The 18,143-nt window shown below is 39.8% G+C and overlaps 2 protein-coding genes across 3 annotated transcripts in view; one reads left to right on the forward strand and one right to left on the reverse strand.

Annotated features, from left to right (window-relative positions):
• The window catches only part of si:ch211-10a23.2 (Galectin-related protein A-like), a 14,523-nt gene extending 9,091 nt beyond the window's left edge, over positions 1-5,432 (reverse strand). For both annotated transcript variants that reach the window (XR_009806012.1, XM_061893941.1), the window contains exons 1-3: positions 5,329-5,432; positions 5,040-5,125; positions 1,754-1,958 (exon numbers count right to left, since the gene is read on the reverse strand). Coding sequence is in view for 1 of the 2 variants with exons in the window: in XM_061893941.1 (XP_061749925.1) it covers positions 1,754-1,958; positions 5,040-5,125; positions 5,329-5,355 (318 nt within the window). In the remaining variant the exon portion in view is untranslated. The remainder of the gene's footprint in view (positions 1-1,753; positions 1,959-5,039; positions 5,126-5,328) is intronic.
• A 418-nt stretch (positions 5,433-5,850) lies between these two features.
• zfyve26 (zinc finger, FYVE domain containing 26) overlaps positions 5,851-18,143 on the forward strand; it is an 80,188-nt gene continuing 67,895 nt past the window's right edge. Inside the window, 9 exon segments of the mRNA XM_061893923.1 lie at positions 5,851-5,978; positions 8,760-9,038; positions 10,642-10,717; positions 12,507-12,593; positions 12,674-12,748; positions 12,750-12,811; positions 17,266-17,524; positions 17,527-17,617; positions 17,690-17,814. Of these exon segments, the coding sequence (XP_061749907.1) occupies positions 8,839-9,038; positions 10,642-10,717; positions 12,507-12,593; positions 12,674-12,748; positions 12,750-12,811; positions 17,266-17,524; positions 17,527-17,617; positions 17,690-17,814 (975 nt within the window). The 5' untranslated portion in view covers positions 5,851-5,978; positions 8,760-8,838.

Below are 18,143 nucleotides of genomic sequence, written 5' to 3' on the forward strand. Positions count from 1 at the left end.
TGGATCTAACATAATAGTGAGAGAGTCCAGTCCATAGTGGATCTAACATAATAGTGTGAGAGTCCAGTCCATAGTGGATCTAACTTAATAGTGAGAGAGTCCGGTCCATAGTGGATCTAACATAATAGTGAGAGTCCAGTCCATAGTGGATCTAACTTAATAGTGAGAGAGTCCAGTCCATAGTGGATCTAACATAATAGTGAGAGTCCAGTCCATAGTGGATCTAACATAATAGTGAGAGTCCAGTCCATAGTGGATCTAACATAATAGTGAGAGTCCAGTCCATAGTGGATCTAACATAATAGTGAGAGAGTCCAGTCCATAGTGGATCTAACATAATAGTGTGAGAGTCCAGTCCATAGTGGATCTAACTTAATAGTGAGAGAGTCCGGTCCATAGTGGATCTAACATAATAGTGAGAGTCCAGTCCATAGTGGATCTAACTTAATAGTGAGAGAGTCCAGTCCATAGTGGATCTAACATAATAGTGAGAGTCCAGTCCATAGTGGATCTAACATAATAGTGAGAGTCCAGTCCATAGTGGATCTAACATAATAGTTAGAGTCCAGTCCATAGTAGATCTAACATAATAGTGAGAGTCCAGTCCATAGTGGATCTAACATAATAGTGAGAGTCCAGTCCATAGTGGATCTAACATAATAGTGTGAGAGTCCAGTCCATAGTGGATCTAACATAATAGTGAGAGTCCAGTCCATAGTGGATCTAACATAATAGTGAGAGTCCAGTCCATAATGGATCTAACATAATAGTGAGAGAGTCCAGTCCATAGTGGATCTAACATAATAGTGAGAGTCCAGTCCATAGTGGATCTAACATAATAGTGAGAGTCCAGTCCATAGTGGATCTAACATAATAGTGAGAGTCCAGTCCATAGTGGATCTAACATAATAGTGAGAGTCCAGTCCATAGTGGATCCAACATAATAGGGAGAGTCCAGTCCATAGTGGATCTAACATAATAGTGAGAGTCCAGTCCATAGTGGATCTAACATAATAGTGAGAGTCCAGTCCATAGTGGATCTAACATAATAGTGAGAGAGTCCAGTCCATAGTGGATCTAACATAATAGTGAGAGTCCAGTCCATAGTGGATCTAACATAATAGTGAGAGTCCAGTCCATAGTGGATCTAACATAATAGTGAGAGTCCAGTCCATAGTGGATCTAACATAATAGTGAGAGTCCAGTCCATAGTGGATCCAACATAATAGGGAGAGTCCAGTCCATAGTGGATCTAACATAATAGTGAGAGTCCAGTCCATAGTGGATCTAACATAATAGTGAGAGTCCAGTCCATAGTGGATCTAACATAATAGTGAGAAAGTCCAGTCCATAGTGGATCTAACATAATAGTGAGAAAGTCCAGTCCATAGTGGATCTAACATAATATTAATATACATTTATACTTTCTTTTGCCTCTTTATTTCAATGTTGTATCAATTACTTAATTGATTATGGAACAAATGAAACAGTTCTTTTGTTCCTTTGAGCCAGTTTTACAAAGATCACGTATTTCCATCATCAGGTTTTTGTTTTGAAAAAAACAGGTATAAACAATATAATAATACTATTTAATTATAACAATTTATTTGCTTTTTTTGGATATTTTTTTTCTTAGATGCTTGCATCTGATTGGACAATGTAATAAAAGTCATTAATATTATTACAAAAAATGTTGTTTTAGAATGCTCCACATGTAGTTGTGATGATGTCACCACCGTGAGCAGGAACCCACCTTAAAAGGTTCTCCGGGTGCAAAAGGGAAGAAAGAGAGGGTGTTCTCAGCACGACCCCACTTCCCATCCAGCCGGGCGTTGCGCTGAACCGCCTTATCTGTGAAGGTGACCTTCAGCTGGAGACCCACGTCGCCTTCCGACTCCGACTCGCCGTCCTCCTCGTCTTCCTCCCTGTGAGGCTTGCAGGACACCACCACCTCAATGCTGCACAAAAACATACCCATCTCCCGTCAAAAAGGCGCAGTCTGCAATCTAATTCGGCACACACTTATCTCCTCACACCGTATAAAAGGGGAGAAGGAGGAGAGATCGAGGCCCGCAGCAGTACCTGAGGACCGAGAGCGACAGAAAGCGAGCCGAAGACAGCGACGACGCGGCCGGCTGAAATGCGAGCGAGGAGGGAGCATTAGAGAAGGAGCTGAAAAGCGACCCAACCGCAGACAAGCTTGCGTTATTTAAAGAATAAACAAGAGTCAAACCTGCGAAAACCATGTCCTTCCTTGATGGTCCTTGGAACCCGCATAGCGACAACAAGCAACTGTCACAGTCACACACACGTTGGATGTGGCGATATTATTCCCTGCCTTCGACCCATCCCCTTGATCACCTCCTGGGAGGTGAGGGGAGCAGTGAGCAGCAGCGGTGGCCGCGCCCGGGAATCATTTTTGGTGGTTTAACCCCCAATTCCAAGCTTTGATGCTGAGTGCCAAGCAGGGAAGTAATGGATCCCATTTTTATAGTCTTTGTGAAGTGAAGTGAATTATATTTATATAGCGCTTTTTCTCTAGTGACTCAAAGAGCTTTACATAGTGAAAGCCAATATCTAAGTTACATTTAAAGCAGTGTGGGTGGCACTGGGAGCAGGTGGGTAAAGTGCCTTGCCCAAGGACACAACGGCAGTGACTAGGATGGCGGAAGCGGGGATCGAACCTGCAACCCTCAAGTTGCTGGCATGGCCGCTCTACCAACCGAGCTATACCAATATGACTCGGCCAGGGTTTGAACTCACAACCTACCCATCGTACACTCTAACCACTAGGCTATATAAATTGTTTTCGAAGAACTAAAAAAATGCAAAATCGGTAGAAATTTCATGAGAATGTTGATAAGCCAAAACTGAACTGACATGCTAACAGTTAGCACGCTGGCCAGATAGCATCAGGCAACAAAAAATGTGATCAAAAAGAGTTAAAAAAAAAAAGCTAGCATGCTAACAGTACTATGCTAAGAGTTAGCACATACCATAGACTATAAAAATGGGAGCCATTAACTCCAAGTTTGACATTCAGCATCAAGGCTTGGAATTGGGGGGTTAAATAACTAAAAATTATTCCTGGGCGTGGCCACCGATGCTGCTCACTGCTCCCCTCACCTCCCAGGGGGTGATTAAGGGTGATGAGTCAAATGAAGAGAATCATTTCACCACACCTAGTGTGTGTGCGTGACAATCATTGCTACTTTAACTTAATATATGACACTAAGGCGTACACCTGCTAAATAAGCTAGCATGCAGGGCCTGTTTTTTTTAATGTTGCTAAAATACAGACCAGTCATTGTGTAAAAATAAGTAAATAGCTCCTAAAACCAGACAGATTTCTAGAAATACAATATAAAATCTCGTCAAGTAGAAAATAATTTTTAGTATACCTGAAAAATCTGTTTAAAATGTTAGTATGCTAACGTTAGCATCCTCTCTCTCTCTCTCTCTCTCTGTCTATATATATATATATATATATATATATATATATATATATATATATATATATATATATATATATATATAGTTGTTGTTGTTTTTTTTGTTGTTTTTTTTGTTTTTTTTTCCCTTGGCCTCAGTCTGCACCCCCTCTCCAAGGCCCAGGCTAAGACCGATTTTTTTATTTCATTTTAATCTTCTATTCGCCCCCCCCCCCCCCCCCCCCCCTTTGTTTACCTGTATGTCATCTTTTTTGTAAGGGGCGCTGGAAGCCGGCAGACCCGTCAGCGATCCTGTTCTGTCTCCCTGTAATGTTTGTCTGATCTTGAATGGGATTGTGCTGAAAATTTTAATTTTCCTGAAGGAACTCTCCTGACGGAATGAATAAAGTACTATCTAATCTAATCTAATCTAATCTAACATATATATATATATATATATATATATATATATATATATATATATATATATATATATATATATATATATATATATATATAAAAATGAGTATTTTTGTCCGTCATTCCTTCGTACATTTTTTTTCCTTTTACCGAAGGTTTTTCGTAGAAAATAAATGATGAAAAAACTCTTAACTGAACGGTTTATAAGAGTAGAAAACAGAGAAAAAAAAAGAAAATTAAACTTTGAATTATAGTTTATCTTCAATTTTGACTCTTTAAAATTCAAAATTCAACCGAAAAAAATGAAGAGAAAAACTAGCTAATTCAAATCTTTTTGAAAAGAATGTAAAAAATTTTATTTTATGGAACATCATTAGTAATTTTTCCTGATTAGGATTAATTTTAAAAATTTGATGACATGTTTTAAATAGGTTAAAATCCAATCTGCACTTTGTTAGAATATATAACAAATTGGACCAAGTTATATTTCTAACAAAGACAAATCATTATTTCTTCTAGATTGTCCAGAACAAAATTTTTTTAAAGAAATTCAAACGACTTTGAAATAAGATTTAAATTTGATTCTAAAGATTTTTTAGATTTGCCAGAATATTTTTATTTTATTTTAATCATAATAAGATTGAAGAAATATTTCACAAATATTCTTCGTCGAAAAAACAGAAGATGAAATGAAGAAATAAATTTAAATTTATTTATTATTCTTTACAATAGAAAAAATTAATATACTTGAACATTGATTTAAATTGTCAGGAAAGAAGAGGAAGGAATTAAAAAGGTATGTGTTTAAAAATCCTAAAATCATTTTTAAGTTTGTATTCTTTCTCTAAAATTGTCTTTCTGAAAGTTATAAAAAGCAAAGTAAAAAAAAAAAAGAATTTATTCAAACAAGTGAAGACCAAGTCTTTAAAATATTTTCTTGGATTTTCAAATTCTATTTGAGTTTTGTCTCTCTTAGAATTAAAAATGTCCAGCAAAGTGAGACCAGCTTGCTAGTAAATAAATACAATATAAAAAATAGAGGCAGCTCACTGGTAAGTGCTGCTATTTGAGCTATTTTTAGAACAGGCCAGCGGGCGACTCATCTGGTCCTTACGGGCGACCCGCGTTGGTGACCCCTGCTGTACTACAAAAAAAAAAGCATGCACACATCCTTGCAAACACACGTACCTTTTGGGTTTCTTTGCAACAATTCCCATCACCACCAGCTTCATTGAAGGCCGCAGACCGCCCTTTATCTCTCCGACGTACTCCCCCTGCGAGACAATGCATGCACGGTGACGCCATAGCACTTTCTGATTTGCCGGATGATGACGTGAGCCCAGGATGGGAGCGATGAGCTTTATTGACAAGGATTTGAAACAATAAGCTGGATGAACCATTTCCCCCTCAATAATCCATTAAATAACATTTTTTGAAAGCATTTTCTGTGTCAAAGAAAGAAAACGAGGCAACATACATTTCCTTTCTTGTCGGTGTCCTCCATTCCACTCAGGGCGTGACGCAGTGTGGCTGCTTGGCGGATTGATGCCAAAAAGGACTGATCCTACCTCCAGCCTGTTGCCATAGCGACAACATCTCGTTGAGAGGAGCCAGTTGTAGTCATTTCAAACACTAAAATACAATTTAAATTCTTATTATTATTATTGTTATTATTATTATTAATGTTATTGTTGTATTATTATTGTGTGCATGTGAAAAGTAAATGTGTAGATTTTTGCACAAATCTAAATTGTTCGCTCAACTGATGCTGCCTTTGCGTCGGTTCCGTTTTAAAATATTCAGTGTTGCTGTTTTTCATACTTGACCGTGTTTGTAAGAGAAGTGAGACCTCTAAATGTTTGAAAATAACTACAGTCTTAAATTGTGTTTTTTACTTTAAAGAAATCGAAAATAGATGTAATTTTGTACAATAAGTTGCTGTATTTTCGACAGCACGCGAAGGCAGCACAAGGCCTCGCTCTTGACCAATCAGCTGCCAGTGAGTCAGGTGATCAGATCAAGTCACGTGATTGACAGACCGTCACGGAGCCGATGTAAGCTAGTCCAGCGTAAACAACCTTGCAGGTTTCGGGGGAAACTTCACAAAAAGACGACACAATGACATGAGTAAGTAGTTTATTTTAAAGCTTGACCTTGTATTTGGACACGACAATGTTACCGGTGTTTCTGGAAGTTTGCGCGGACTTTTAGCTAGGCTGAAGCTAATGCTAATGCTAACTTGACATTTGTTTAGTTTTTTAGTTGAGTCTTTATTAGTGAATTATATTTATATAGCGCTTTTTCTCTAGTGACTCAATGTGCTTTACATAGTGGAAACCCAATATCTAAAGTTACAATTAAAGCAGTGTGGGTGGCACTGGGAGCAGGTGGGTAAAGTCTTTTGCCCAAGGACACAACGGCAGTGACTAGGATGGCGGAAGCGGGAATCGAACCTGCAACCCTCAAATTGCTGGCACGGCCACTCTACCAACCGAACTAAACCGCCCCATTAGAAGGGAGAATGCACAGAAACATTAAGCTGAAAGACAGATATGTTGTGTACCAGATTATAACTAAATATCTCATTTCCATCTGCAGTCCCTGGCTAACTAAATTAAAAGGATACAAAAATCATGCAATAAAATGATGACATTTTGATGACATCATCTGACCGGGATCTTCAGCTCTCACTGGACTGGTTCGCAGCCGAGTGTGAAGCGACCGGAATGAGAATCAGCACCTCCAAGTCCGAGTCCATGGTTCTTGCCCGGAAAAGGGTGGAGTGCCATCTCCGGGTTGGGAGGAGACCCTGCCCCAAGTGGAGGAGTTCAAGTACCTAGGAGTCTTGTTCACGAGTGAGGGAAGAGTGGATGGTGAGATCGACAGGCGGATCGATCTTCAGTAATGCGGACGCTTTACCGATCCGTTGTGGTGAAGAAGGAGCTGAGCCGGAAGGCAAAGCTCTCAATTTACCGGTCGATCTACGTTCCCATCCTCACCTATGGTCATGAGCTTTGGGTCATGACCGAAAGGATAAGATCACGGGTACAAGCGGCCCAAATGAGTTTGAGGTCTCTCCCTTCGAGATAGGGTGAGAAGCTCTGCCATCCGGGAGGAACTCAAAGTAAAGCCGCTGCTCCTCCACATGGAGAGGAGCCAGATGAGGTGGTTCGGGCATCTGGTCAGGATGCCACCCGAACGCTTCCCTAGAGAGGTGTTTAGGAGGCCACGGGGAAGACCCAGGACACGTTGGGAAGACTATGTCTCCCGGCTGGCCTGGGAACGCCTCGGGATCCCCCGGGAAGAGCTAGACGAAGTGGCTGGGGAGAGGGAAGTCTGGGCTTCCCTGCTTGGGCTGCTGCCCCCGCGACCCGACCTCGGATAAGCGGAAGAAGATGGATGGATTTTATATTGGTTTTATATGTATTTATTTTTGTTTTTTGTTTTTCTTCAGTCATTGGCGGAGCTCAGGATAGTATTTGAATGTTGTTTTTAACATTGTTGTGCAGCACTTTGGAAAAATGTTGTTAAAATGTGCTATATAAATAAAGTGGATTGGATTGGACACTGTCCCCTGGTGGAGGTTTTTAGTTGTAACAGCAGATGTAAACTGGACAAAGTGCTTAAGTGGCGCTGGTGCAATGTTATTCAGGATTCGATGGGCCATTCGTATTGATGCTAATCTTTGAATATTAGCCAAGTTTAACAATCTATATTTTTGGAGAACTAAACAGTGATGGTGGTGTTGTGGTTTTCGGTCAAGAATTTTAAGTGATTGTTTGTGCAAAGTTTCCAATGGCCTCTGAGTCATTTTGCTTGCCTGCGACCAACATGTTATACAATAATAAAAACGAGACATAATCATTGCATTGAAATAAGTTTGAGCTGCCATCAGTGTTAACGAATTCTTGATACATTTGAACGTTTTTATGTTGTATTTAAGACTCTGGCACATCTGTTTGATGTGTTTTTTAAAGCCAAGTGTTGGGTCTAAAATGACACCCAGGTAACGATATTCACTAACATTTTGTATTATCTCCTTATTAACCCTTATATTTGGAAAGGATGACAGTTTATATTTGTTTACAAAATACTTTGTTGCCATTTTGTTAATGTTTAATGTAAGACGAGAGTCATGTAGCCATCTTGCCACTTTCTCCATGGCTGCTGGAAGTTTTCTGGCAACCGTTTCAGCGTCTTTTCCCCAAGTATACATAACCTATCTCAGCTACGATCGGGCGGAAGGCGGGGTACACCCTGGACAAGTTGCCACCTCATCGCAGTATGTGTAGAAATCTTTATTTATAATTAAATCAGTTGTTTATTTTTCAACAAGTTTTTTGTTATTTTTATATCCTTTTTTCCAAATAGTTCAAGATAGACCACTACAAATGAGCAATATTTTGCACTGTTATACAATTTAATAAATCAGAAACTGATGACATAGTGCTGTATTTTACTTCTTTATCTTTTTTTTTTCAACTAAAAATGCTTTGCTCTGATTAGGTGGTACTTGAATGAAAAAAATGTTCACAGGGGGTACATCTCTGAAAAAAGGTTGAGAACCACTGCTCTAAAAGCCGTAGATGTTATTGTCACATATGCATGTACAGTAAGTGGATGTATTGTCCTGTTTAAGAGTGTCACAACATTGCTGTTTACGGAAGACAAACTGTTATTTTTTTTATGTGCCAAAGAGAAATGAGGCCAAACAAGTTTGAGTCCCACTGGGCTTAATCATTAATCAAAACAACAGAATATAAATCCAAGGGTTTTTGTTATTGATTTAATTGATTATTTGTTGCAGCCCTAAAAGTGACGTTGGTGCAAAATTCCCCTTTGGTTGAATAAACAGTGTGTCCAGCTTTGGAGACATTCAAATGATTGCTATTTTTTGCTTCCTTTCAGGTTAAGAAGCCTCCATTCTCCTTCTGGTCCACAACTAAGACCTGGACACACCTCCCCTTGAGCCGGAGCAGGGTCCCAAATGGAGCCGGCGATGCATGCTTTTGGCTGTGAGGCCGAGGCGTCGCTTCAGGACCTCTTTGAGTACTTCAAGAGGTGCCTTAGGTGTGGCGAGTGGGAGCTAGCAAGCGCCTGCGTGCCTCAGCTGGTCAAGTCCGCAGGACACTCGGAGAAGCTGCAGGAAATCCTCAAGGCCGCTGTTTGTCATCCTTACAAGTTCAAGTGAGTGCAACGTAGGGCCGGGCCGATAAAACAATATCAAGCGCAATAACTTATGGAACTAAACCTGCAGAAAATAGTTCTCAGGTTTCTCTATGTTTACATTTTACCACTTTGCACTATTTTGTTAAACTTTCTTAAGCATTTCTTACGTATTCCTTATTTTTGCATCTTCATTTTAAGAGATTTTTGTTAAGTGTTAAATGTGATTTTAGAAATGTTTACATTGAGTGTTTTCCATGCTTTCTTTCCTTTCTGCCGTGATAGCTGAAGGTTACTTTTTAAAAGAAACATTTGCATTTAAAGGCCTACTGAAATGAGATGTTTTTATTTAAACGGGGATAGCAGCTCCATTCTATGTGTCATACTTCATCATTTCGCGATATTGCCATATTTTTGCTGAAAGGATTTAGTAGAGAACATCCACGATAAAGTTCGCAACTTTTGGTCGCTAATAAAAAAGCCTTGCCTGTACCGGAAGTAGCAGACGATGTGCGCGTGACGTCACGGGTTGTGGAGCTCCTCACATCTGAACATTGTTTACAATCATGGCCACCAGCAGCGAGAGCGATTCGGACCGAAAAAGCGACGATTACCCCATTAATTTGAGCGAGAATGAAAGATTTGTGGATGAGGAAAGTCAGAGTGAAGGATTAGAAAAATGGACTATAAAGTGGGAGCGATTCAGATGTTATTAGACAAATTTACTAGGATAATTCTGGAAAATCCCTTATCTGGTTATTGTGTTACTAGTGTTTTAGTGAGATTATATGGTCGTACCTGTACAACCTGAAGGTCGCCCCCGCACCTTTCTTCAGCACCAGTCGACGGGTGGTGGCGATGCCCATCTCTGCCCTTCGCAAGGGACCCTCTTCGAAACACGATCTTTCGAAATGATGGCTGCATAATACACTGTACTTTGTGTGTGTGGTCCAATCCAACCGTGTTTGCTTGACCGCTCTGTTCCATAGCAAAGCTTGACTGTCATCTTTCGGGAATGTAAACAATGAAACACCGGCTGTGTTTGTGTTGCTAAAGGCGGGCCGCAATACACCGCTTCCCACCTACAGCTTTCTTCTTTGACGTCTCCATTATTCATTGAACAAATTGCAAACGATTCAGCAACACGGATGTCCATAATACTGTGGAATTATGCGATGAAAACAGACGACTTATAGCTGTGAACGGTGCTGGAACAAAATGTCCTCTACAATGCGTGACGTCACACGCACGCGTTATCATACTGAGAGGTTTCAGCAGGATACTTCGGTGCGAAATTCAAAATTGCAATTTAGTAAACTAAAGCGGCCGTATTGGCATGTGTTGCAATGTTAATATTTCATCATTGATGTATAAACTATCAGACTGCGTGGTCGCTAGTAGTGGCTTTCAGTAGGCCTTTAATATATATTTTTTCTGCAACTTTTTATTCGATAGGTTTTAAAAATATCAATAATTATCGATATGGACCGATATAAAACACAAATATCGGCCAGGCCTCGTGCAACATGTCGTCATTTTACAAGACTATCGCTTTGACTCATGTGCTTTGTGTGCGTTTTTATTCATTCAAATGTGTTGTGTAAACAACAATGTGTGCTTTTAGGTGGGAGTCTGTGGGCAGTCCACACATGCTGGCATGGTTTTGGCTTCAGGTTTTGGAAAAACAGACGGAAGAGCGGGTAAAGTGGAACTAACAGAATTTACTACAAATATTTTGTTGAGTGTTTTCATGCAATGCAGCAGGAAAATGTCACAGAAACACAAAACTCAATAAAGTAATACAAGTCAGTAAGGGACTGACTACTAAAACCATTGACCCAGTCTTGTACAGTAACATCGTACAAACCCTGTCTTGTACAGTAACATCGTACAAACCCTGTTTCCATATGAGTTGGGAAATTGTGTTAGATGTAAATATAAACAGAATACAATGATTTGCAAATCCTTTTCAAGCCATATTCAGTTGAATATGCTACAAAGACAACATATTTGATGTTCAAACTCATAAACTTCATTTTTTTTTTTTTGCAAATAATAATTAACTTAGAATTTCAACACGTGCCAAAGTAGTTGGGAAAGGGCATGTTCACCAATGTGTTACATCACCTTTTCTTTTAACAACACTCAATAAACGTTTGGGAACTGAGGAAACTAATTGTTGAAGCTTTGAAAGTGGAATTCTTTCCCATTCTTGTTTAATGTAGAGCTTTAGTCCTTCAACAGTCCGGGGTCTCCGCTGTCCTATTTTACGCTTCATAATGCGCCACACATTTTCCATGGGAGACAGGTCTGGACTGCAGGCGGGCCAGGAAAGTACCCGTACTCTTTTACTATGAAGCCACGCTGTTGTAACATGTGGCTTGGCATTGTCTTGCTGAAATAAGCAGGGGCATCCATGATAATGTTGCTTGGATGACAACATATGTTGCTCCAAAACCGGTATGGACCTTTCAGCATTAATGGTGCCTTCACAGATGTGTAAGTTACCCATGCCTTGGGCACTAATACACCCCCATACCATCACACATGCTGGCTTTTACACTTTGCACCTATAACAATCCGGATGATTATTTTCCTCTTTATTCAGGAGGACACCACATCCACAGTTTCCAAATATAATTTGAAATGTGCACTTGTCAGACCACAGAACACTTTTCCACTTTGCATCAGTCCATCTTAGATGAACTCGGGGCCCAGCGAAGCTGGCGGCGTCCCTGGATGTTGTTGATAAATGGATTTTGCTTTGCATAGTAGAGCTTTAACTTGCACTTACAGATGTAGCGACCCAACTGTAGTTACTGACAGTGGTTTTAATGAAGTGTTCTTGAGCCCATGTGGTGATATCCTTCACACACTGATGTCGGTTTTTGATGCAGTACCGCCTGAGGGATCAAAGGTCCGTAATATCAAAGCTTATGTGCAGGGATTTCTCCAGATTCTCTGAACCTTTTGATGATTTGTAATTCCTTGCAATAGGTCTTTGAAAAATGTTGTTCTAAAACTGTTCGACAATTTGCTTACAAAGTGGTGACCCTCACCCCATCCTTGTTTGTGAATTACTTAACATTTCATGGAAGCTGCTTTTATAGCCAATCATGGCACCCACCTGTTCCCAATTAGCAGGCACACCTGTGGGATGTTCCAAATAAGTGTTTGATGAGCATTCCTCAACTTTATCAGTATTTATTGCCACCTTCCCAACCTTTTTGTCACGTGTTGCTGGCATCAAATTCTAAAGTTAATTATTGCAACAACAACAAAAAAGTTTATGAGTTTGAACATCAAATATGTTGTCTTTGTAGCATATTCAACTGAATATGGCTTGAAAAGGATTTGCAAATCATTGTATTCTGTTTATATTTACATCTAACACAATTTCCCAACTCATATGGAAACGGGGTTTGTATATATACATATCTACAGTATAAACATTTTTGCTTCGATCTGTCATTTAATTCTGCATGACAGGTTCCTTCCAGCGTCAAAAGAGAGTTGGAGTTCCTCCTTTTGTTGGAACATCTGTGGTCAGAAAGCATCGAGGAGCCCGTCCTTAAGGTTCCACTCTCCTCTGATCATGGAGCAAAAAGTCCTTTCATGTATGTGTTGGGATGACAACATCTATTGTGCTCCAGCAGCAGGTGCAGCGGGCGTTTGCCCCCACAGGCAGCGTTGAAGGTTTGACGTGCGCCCAAGCTGCCGTGGAGTGTTGTTTTGCAGGCCTTACTGCAGAAGAAGCGGCCCCGACTCGCTCAGTCGCTCGCACATTTCTTCAGGTACTATTACACTACAGCAGTATAAAGGAGAGGAGGAATGTTACCTTGTGTTTGATATTGTATCGTATAAACCAAGGGTGTCCAAACTTTTTCCACTGAGGGCCGCACACCGGAAAAATTAAAGCATGCGGGGCCATTTTGAAACTTTCACAGTATCTTGTTAGACCCGCTCGACATCCATTGCTTTCGGTTCCCCTAGAGGGGGAGGGGGTGACCCCACATATGCGGTCCTCTCCAAGGTTTCTCATAGTCATCATTGTCGACGTCCCACTGGGTGTGAGTTTTTCCTTGCCCTTCTGTGGGCTCTACCGAGGATGTCATTGTGGTTTGTTTTGTGGTTTGTGCAGCCCTTTGAGACACTAGTGATTTAGGGGTATATAAATAATCATTGATTGATTGAGGGCTTCACGGTGGCAGAGGGGTTAGTGCGTCTGCCTCACAACACGAAGGTCCTACAGTCCTGGGTTCAAATCCAGGCTCAGGACCTTTCTGTGTGGAGTTTGCATGTTCTCCCCGTGAATGCGTGGGGTTCCCTCCGGGTACTCCAGCTTCCTCCCACCTCCAAGGACATGCACCTGGGGATAGGCCCCTCCCACCTCCAAGGACATGCACCTGGGGATAGGTTGATTGGCAACACTAAATGGTCCCTAGTGTGTGAATGTTGTCTGTCTATCTGTGTTGGCCCTGTGATGAGGTGGCGACTTGTCCAGGGTGTACCCTGCCTTCTGCCCGATTGTAGCTGAGATAGGCGCCAGCGCCCCCCGCGACCCTGAAAGGGAATAAGCAGTAGAAAATGGATGGATGGATGATTGATGATTGATTTTCAAACCACAACAAAATTTATGGATTTTTAGAAATTATTTTACCTTAAAGGGTCTCAGTTATTAAAATGTTAAAAATAAGTCAAATTTGTATTATTTTTTATTTAACGCCTACAGTAAATCTCTATATCAACTAAAAAAAAAAAAAAAAGGTTTTATGGCTTTTCTGTCAATAACATCTTTGTTTTTTTTAATAGTAAAACTGAAATATGCAGTATTTAGTCATTAAAGCCCTAAAAGATCAATAATGCAGGACACCATTGATTTTAATTCTGTATTATTTTTTGAGTAATCACAGTGAAAAGATAAATAAAATACCACTAAATAGATTTAGGATCCAATAGGTGCCCCACTCAGAAAGTGATACATTTTTATTAGTTTTTTTTTTTTTTTTTACTTTCAACACTTATATCTGAAGTTGATCTCGTAATGTATCTGTCGATTTTACGTTTTAACTATTATCTTGTTTGTTTATGCTCGTTTGTCAAAGAAAACTTTGTTTTTATATGGGAACTGCATTATTTACCACATAAAACATTTTAAAGTGAAATATTTGAACTAATTGGAGCTTTGAAAATAATTCATTACACATGGATTTTTTTTGTCTTTTTTTTTTTTTGGGAGCAATGGCAAAAAAATAAATCATTGATTGATTGATGATTGATTTTCAAACCTCAACAACATTTTTGGATTTTTAGAAATTCTTTTACCTTAAAGGGTCTCAGTTATTAAAATGTTAAAAATAAGAAAAATTTGTATTATTTTTATTTAACGCCTACAGTAAATCTCTATATCAACTTAAAAAAAAAAAATGTTTTATGGCTTTTCTGTCAACATCTTTGTTTTTTTTAATAGTAAAACTGAAATATGCAGTATTTAGTAATTAGAGCCCTAAAAGATCAATAATGCAGGACACCATTGATTTTAATTCGTTATTATTTTTGAGTAATCACAGTGAAAAGATAAATAAAATACCACTAAATAGATTTAGGATCCAAAAGGTGCCCCACTCAGAAAGTGATACATTTTTATTAGTTTTTTGTTTTTTTTACTTTCAACACTTATATCTGAAGTTGATCTCGTAATGTATCTGTCGATTTTACGTTTTAACTATTATTTTGTTTGTTTTATGCTCGTTTGTCAAAGAAAACTTAGTTTTTATATGGCAACTGCACAATATATGCATTATTTATCACATAAAACATTTTAAAGTGAGATATTTGAACTAATTGGAGCTTTGAAAGTAATTAATTACAACATGGATTTTTTATGTCTTTTTTTTTTTTTTTGGAGCAATGGCAAAAAAATAAATCATTGAATGATTGATGATTGATTTTCAAACCACAACAAAATTTATGGATTTTTAGAAATTATTTTACCTTAAAGGGTCTCAGTTATTAAAATGTTAAAAATAAGTCAAATTGGTATTATTTTTTATTTAACGCCTACAGTAAATCTCTATATCAACTTTAAAAAAAAAAAGTTTATAGCTTTTCTGTCAATAACATTTTTGTTTTTTTAATAGTAAAACTGAAATATGCAGTATTTAGTAATTTGAGCCCTAAAAGATCAATAATGCAGGACACCATTGATTTTAATTCTTTATTATTTTTGAGTAATCACAGTGAAAAGATAAATAAAATACCACTAAATAGATTTAGGATCCAAAAGGTGCCCCACTCAGAAAGTGATACATTTTTTATTAGGTTTTTTTTTTTTTTTACTTTCAACACTTATATCTGAAGTTGATCTCGTAAGTATCTGTCGATTTTACGTTTTAACTATTATGTTGTTTGTTTATGCTCGTTTGTCAAAGAAACTTTGTTTTTATATGGCAACTGCATTATTTACCACATAAAACATTTTAAAGTGAAATATTTGAACTAATTGGAGCTTTGAAATAATTCACTATAACATGGATTTTTTTTGTCATTTTTTTTTTTTTGGAGCAATGGCAAAAAAAATAAATGATTGATTGATTGAAACTTTTAATTAGTAGATTGCACAGTACAGTACATATTCCCTACAATCGACCACTAAATGGTAACACCCCAATAAGTTTTTTCAACTTGTTTAAGTCCACGTTAATCAATTCATGGTAAAGATGGTTTTACAAGGTTGCCATGATTATGGCAACCGGTCCAGTAACTGATCAGCGCCGTGTTCGGCAGGTGTTTGCTTCTTCTACTTTAACACTTGCAATGTTCGTATTGTTGGTACTCAGCCAGCGTTTGTGGGTCTGATGCACCCGTTGCATTTTTTGGCTTTGAATGCCTCACAATCAAACACTTTTATGTTAAAATACTGAACAGATGTTTACCTTATCCCAATACACATTTTTTGTGGCACCCCATCTTTATGACTTGATGGGATCCCCAGGATACCATTTGGAAAATTCCTAGCGCCAACGCCGATAGAGTATTGGTGCGTGCAAAACAGCAGCAGGCGGCTGTGGCCTGCGGGCCGATTCTAATACTACCGTATTTCCTTGAATTGCCGCCATTGCGCTAATTATTTTAAAACCTCTTCTCACTCCGGCACTTACCAAAGCATGCGGTAAATTTAGGCCTGCGCTTATAAATTTGAGTGTGATGTAAGGATACCATCATGAAAAGCACATTTTATAAAAAAAACTTTATTATGGTCTTACCTTTACTTATAAATGAAGTCCATGCGCAGCTCCTTCTGATCAAAGCATCGATAACTTGTTTATAGAAGTCTTCCTTATCTTTCTTCAGTTTTAAAAGTCTCTGTCTCGATGGAGATCTTCCTTTATTACCTCCTGCTTCCATTGAAAGTCCAGTTTAGAAAACTGTTTTATTTTAGATATGTAATCCTCCATGTAAAAGTGCAAGCGAGAGGAAAAACTAAACGATCGCTGCTCACTCTTGCTGCTTGTTGTCACTTCTTCTGCAGCCGATTAGTCGCAAGAAGATCACTAGCGCCCTCTACCACCAGGAGGCGGGAGTCATTTAAATGACTCATATTTGACACACGCAGCTACGGTATATTAATAAAACATAGCTGCTTACTGTTCTTTTTAGCATATTCAATAGCTTGGACCTTAAATCCTACTGAATAGCTCTTAATCTCCTTCCCTTTATGCGATTTCAAATGATTGAAATCAGCCTCCTCCATTTTGAAATGATGACAGGTGAAGTGTCACTCGTGGACGTGACGAGTTTGACCCGCGGGAATTCTAGGGCATATGCTAATTATTTGTCGAAACGAGTTTGACCAGCGGAATTCTATCCCATCCATCCATTTTCTACCGCTTATTCCCTTTTGGGGTTGCGGGGGGCGCTGGCGCGGCTATCTCAGCTACAATCGGGCGGAAGGCGGGGTACACCCTGGACAAGTCGCCAATTCTAGACATGCGCTAATAAAAATATTATTTTTGCGAAACGAGTTTGACCCGGCAGTAATTTTAGGCAGGTGCATACTATATACCCGGCGGCAAATCAAGGAAATACGGTAATGACATATCATCCCGGGGGCCATAGATCATGGTTCCGGCCCGCCCCGGCCTTGACTTTGACACCCCTGGTTTAGGGCCTCGGGAATACACAGAACACACAATGGCATCACAACATTTCTAGCTTGGATGTCTGAAAAGCTATCGTCAATGCTTAGGACGAGCCAAGCATCAACGACGCGGCCCTGCAGCACGTGTTCATATATCCGCCACCTGCCTCGGACAAACTAGCAAAGCCAGAGACCAGAGCGGAAGGAGGACAGCGGAGTGGGGTGGAGGAGATCTAACGCCGTGTTGGCTGTGATGCCGTGGAACTCTGGTGCCATCAGCGGGCAGTTGGAGGCACTGTGTGAAGCACTGTGGGCGGCCAGAGAGGGGCCCCTGGCAGAGGAGAGGGTCTCTGAGCTCGCTGCTGCGGCCCGCGATGCCACGTTCTTGTGTCGGCGTACGGCTCGGCCGCGCTGAGGCTACAGAGGGATCATCTGCTGAGGAGCGCGCCTGATTCCCAAGGTGAAGGCCCCACCGCCACATTGATGTCGCCTTTGTGTGTTTTTCTAAAAGCCTGATGTTTTTGTTCCTCAGTGCACCTGCCCGAAGCAGAGAAGCTGGCCCTCAGTCTGTGTTGCCATAAGAATCGTGCGTCTGTGTGGAAGATGATTTACTTCGAGTGCCTTAGTAGCAGGAAGCACTTCTTGGAGCAGGTCTTGGTAGGTGGCGCTCAGCATGTTTGGATGTATAAAAAAAAATTGGCTGTCGACGTACTCGCCAACCTTGATTGGGGGCGGGTTTGGAGGTGGGCGGGCGGGAAAAAATGGAAAAAAATGCCAACATGGCACTGCCATATTGATTATTGAAGTCACAAAGTTGCAGTATCGGACTGCCAAAATTATCGGCCGATAAAATGCTTAAAAAATGCAATATGGGAAATTATCGGTTTCAAAAAAAGCCAAATTTATGACTTTTTAAAACGCCGCTGTACAGAGTGCTACACGGACGTAGGGAGAAGTACAGAGCAGTTGCGTCTCCCAGTCATACT

Source organism: Nerophis ophidion, linkage group LG03 (genome assembly GCF_033978795.1).
Source record: "Nerophis ophidion isolate RoL-2023_Sa linkage group LG03, RoL_Noph_v1.0, whole genome shotgun sequence".
NCBI lineage: Eukaryota > Metazoa > Chordata > Actinopteri > Syngnathiformes > Syngnathidae > Nerophis > Nerophis ophidion.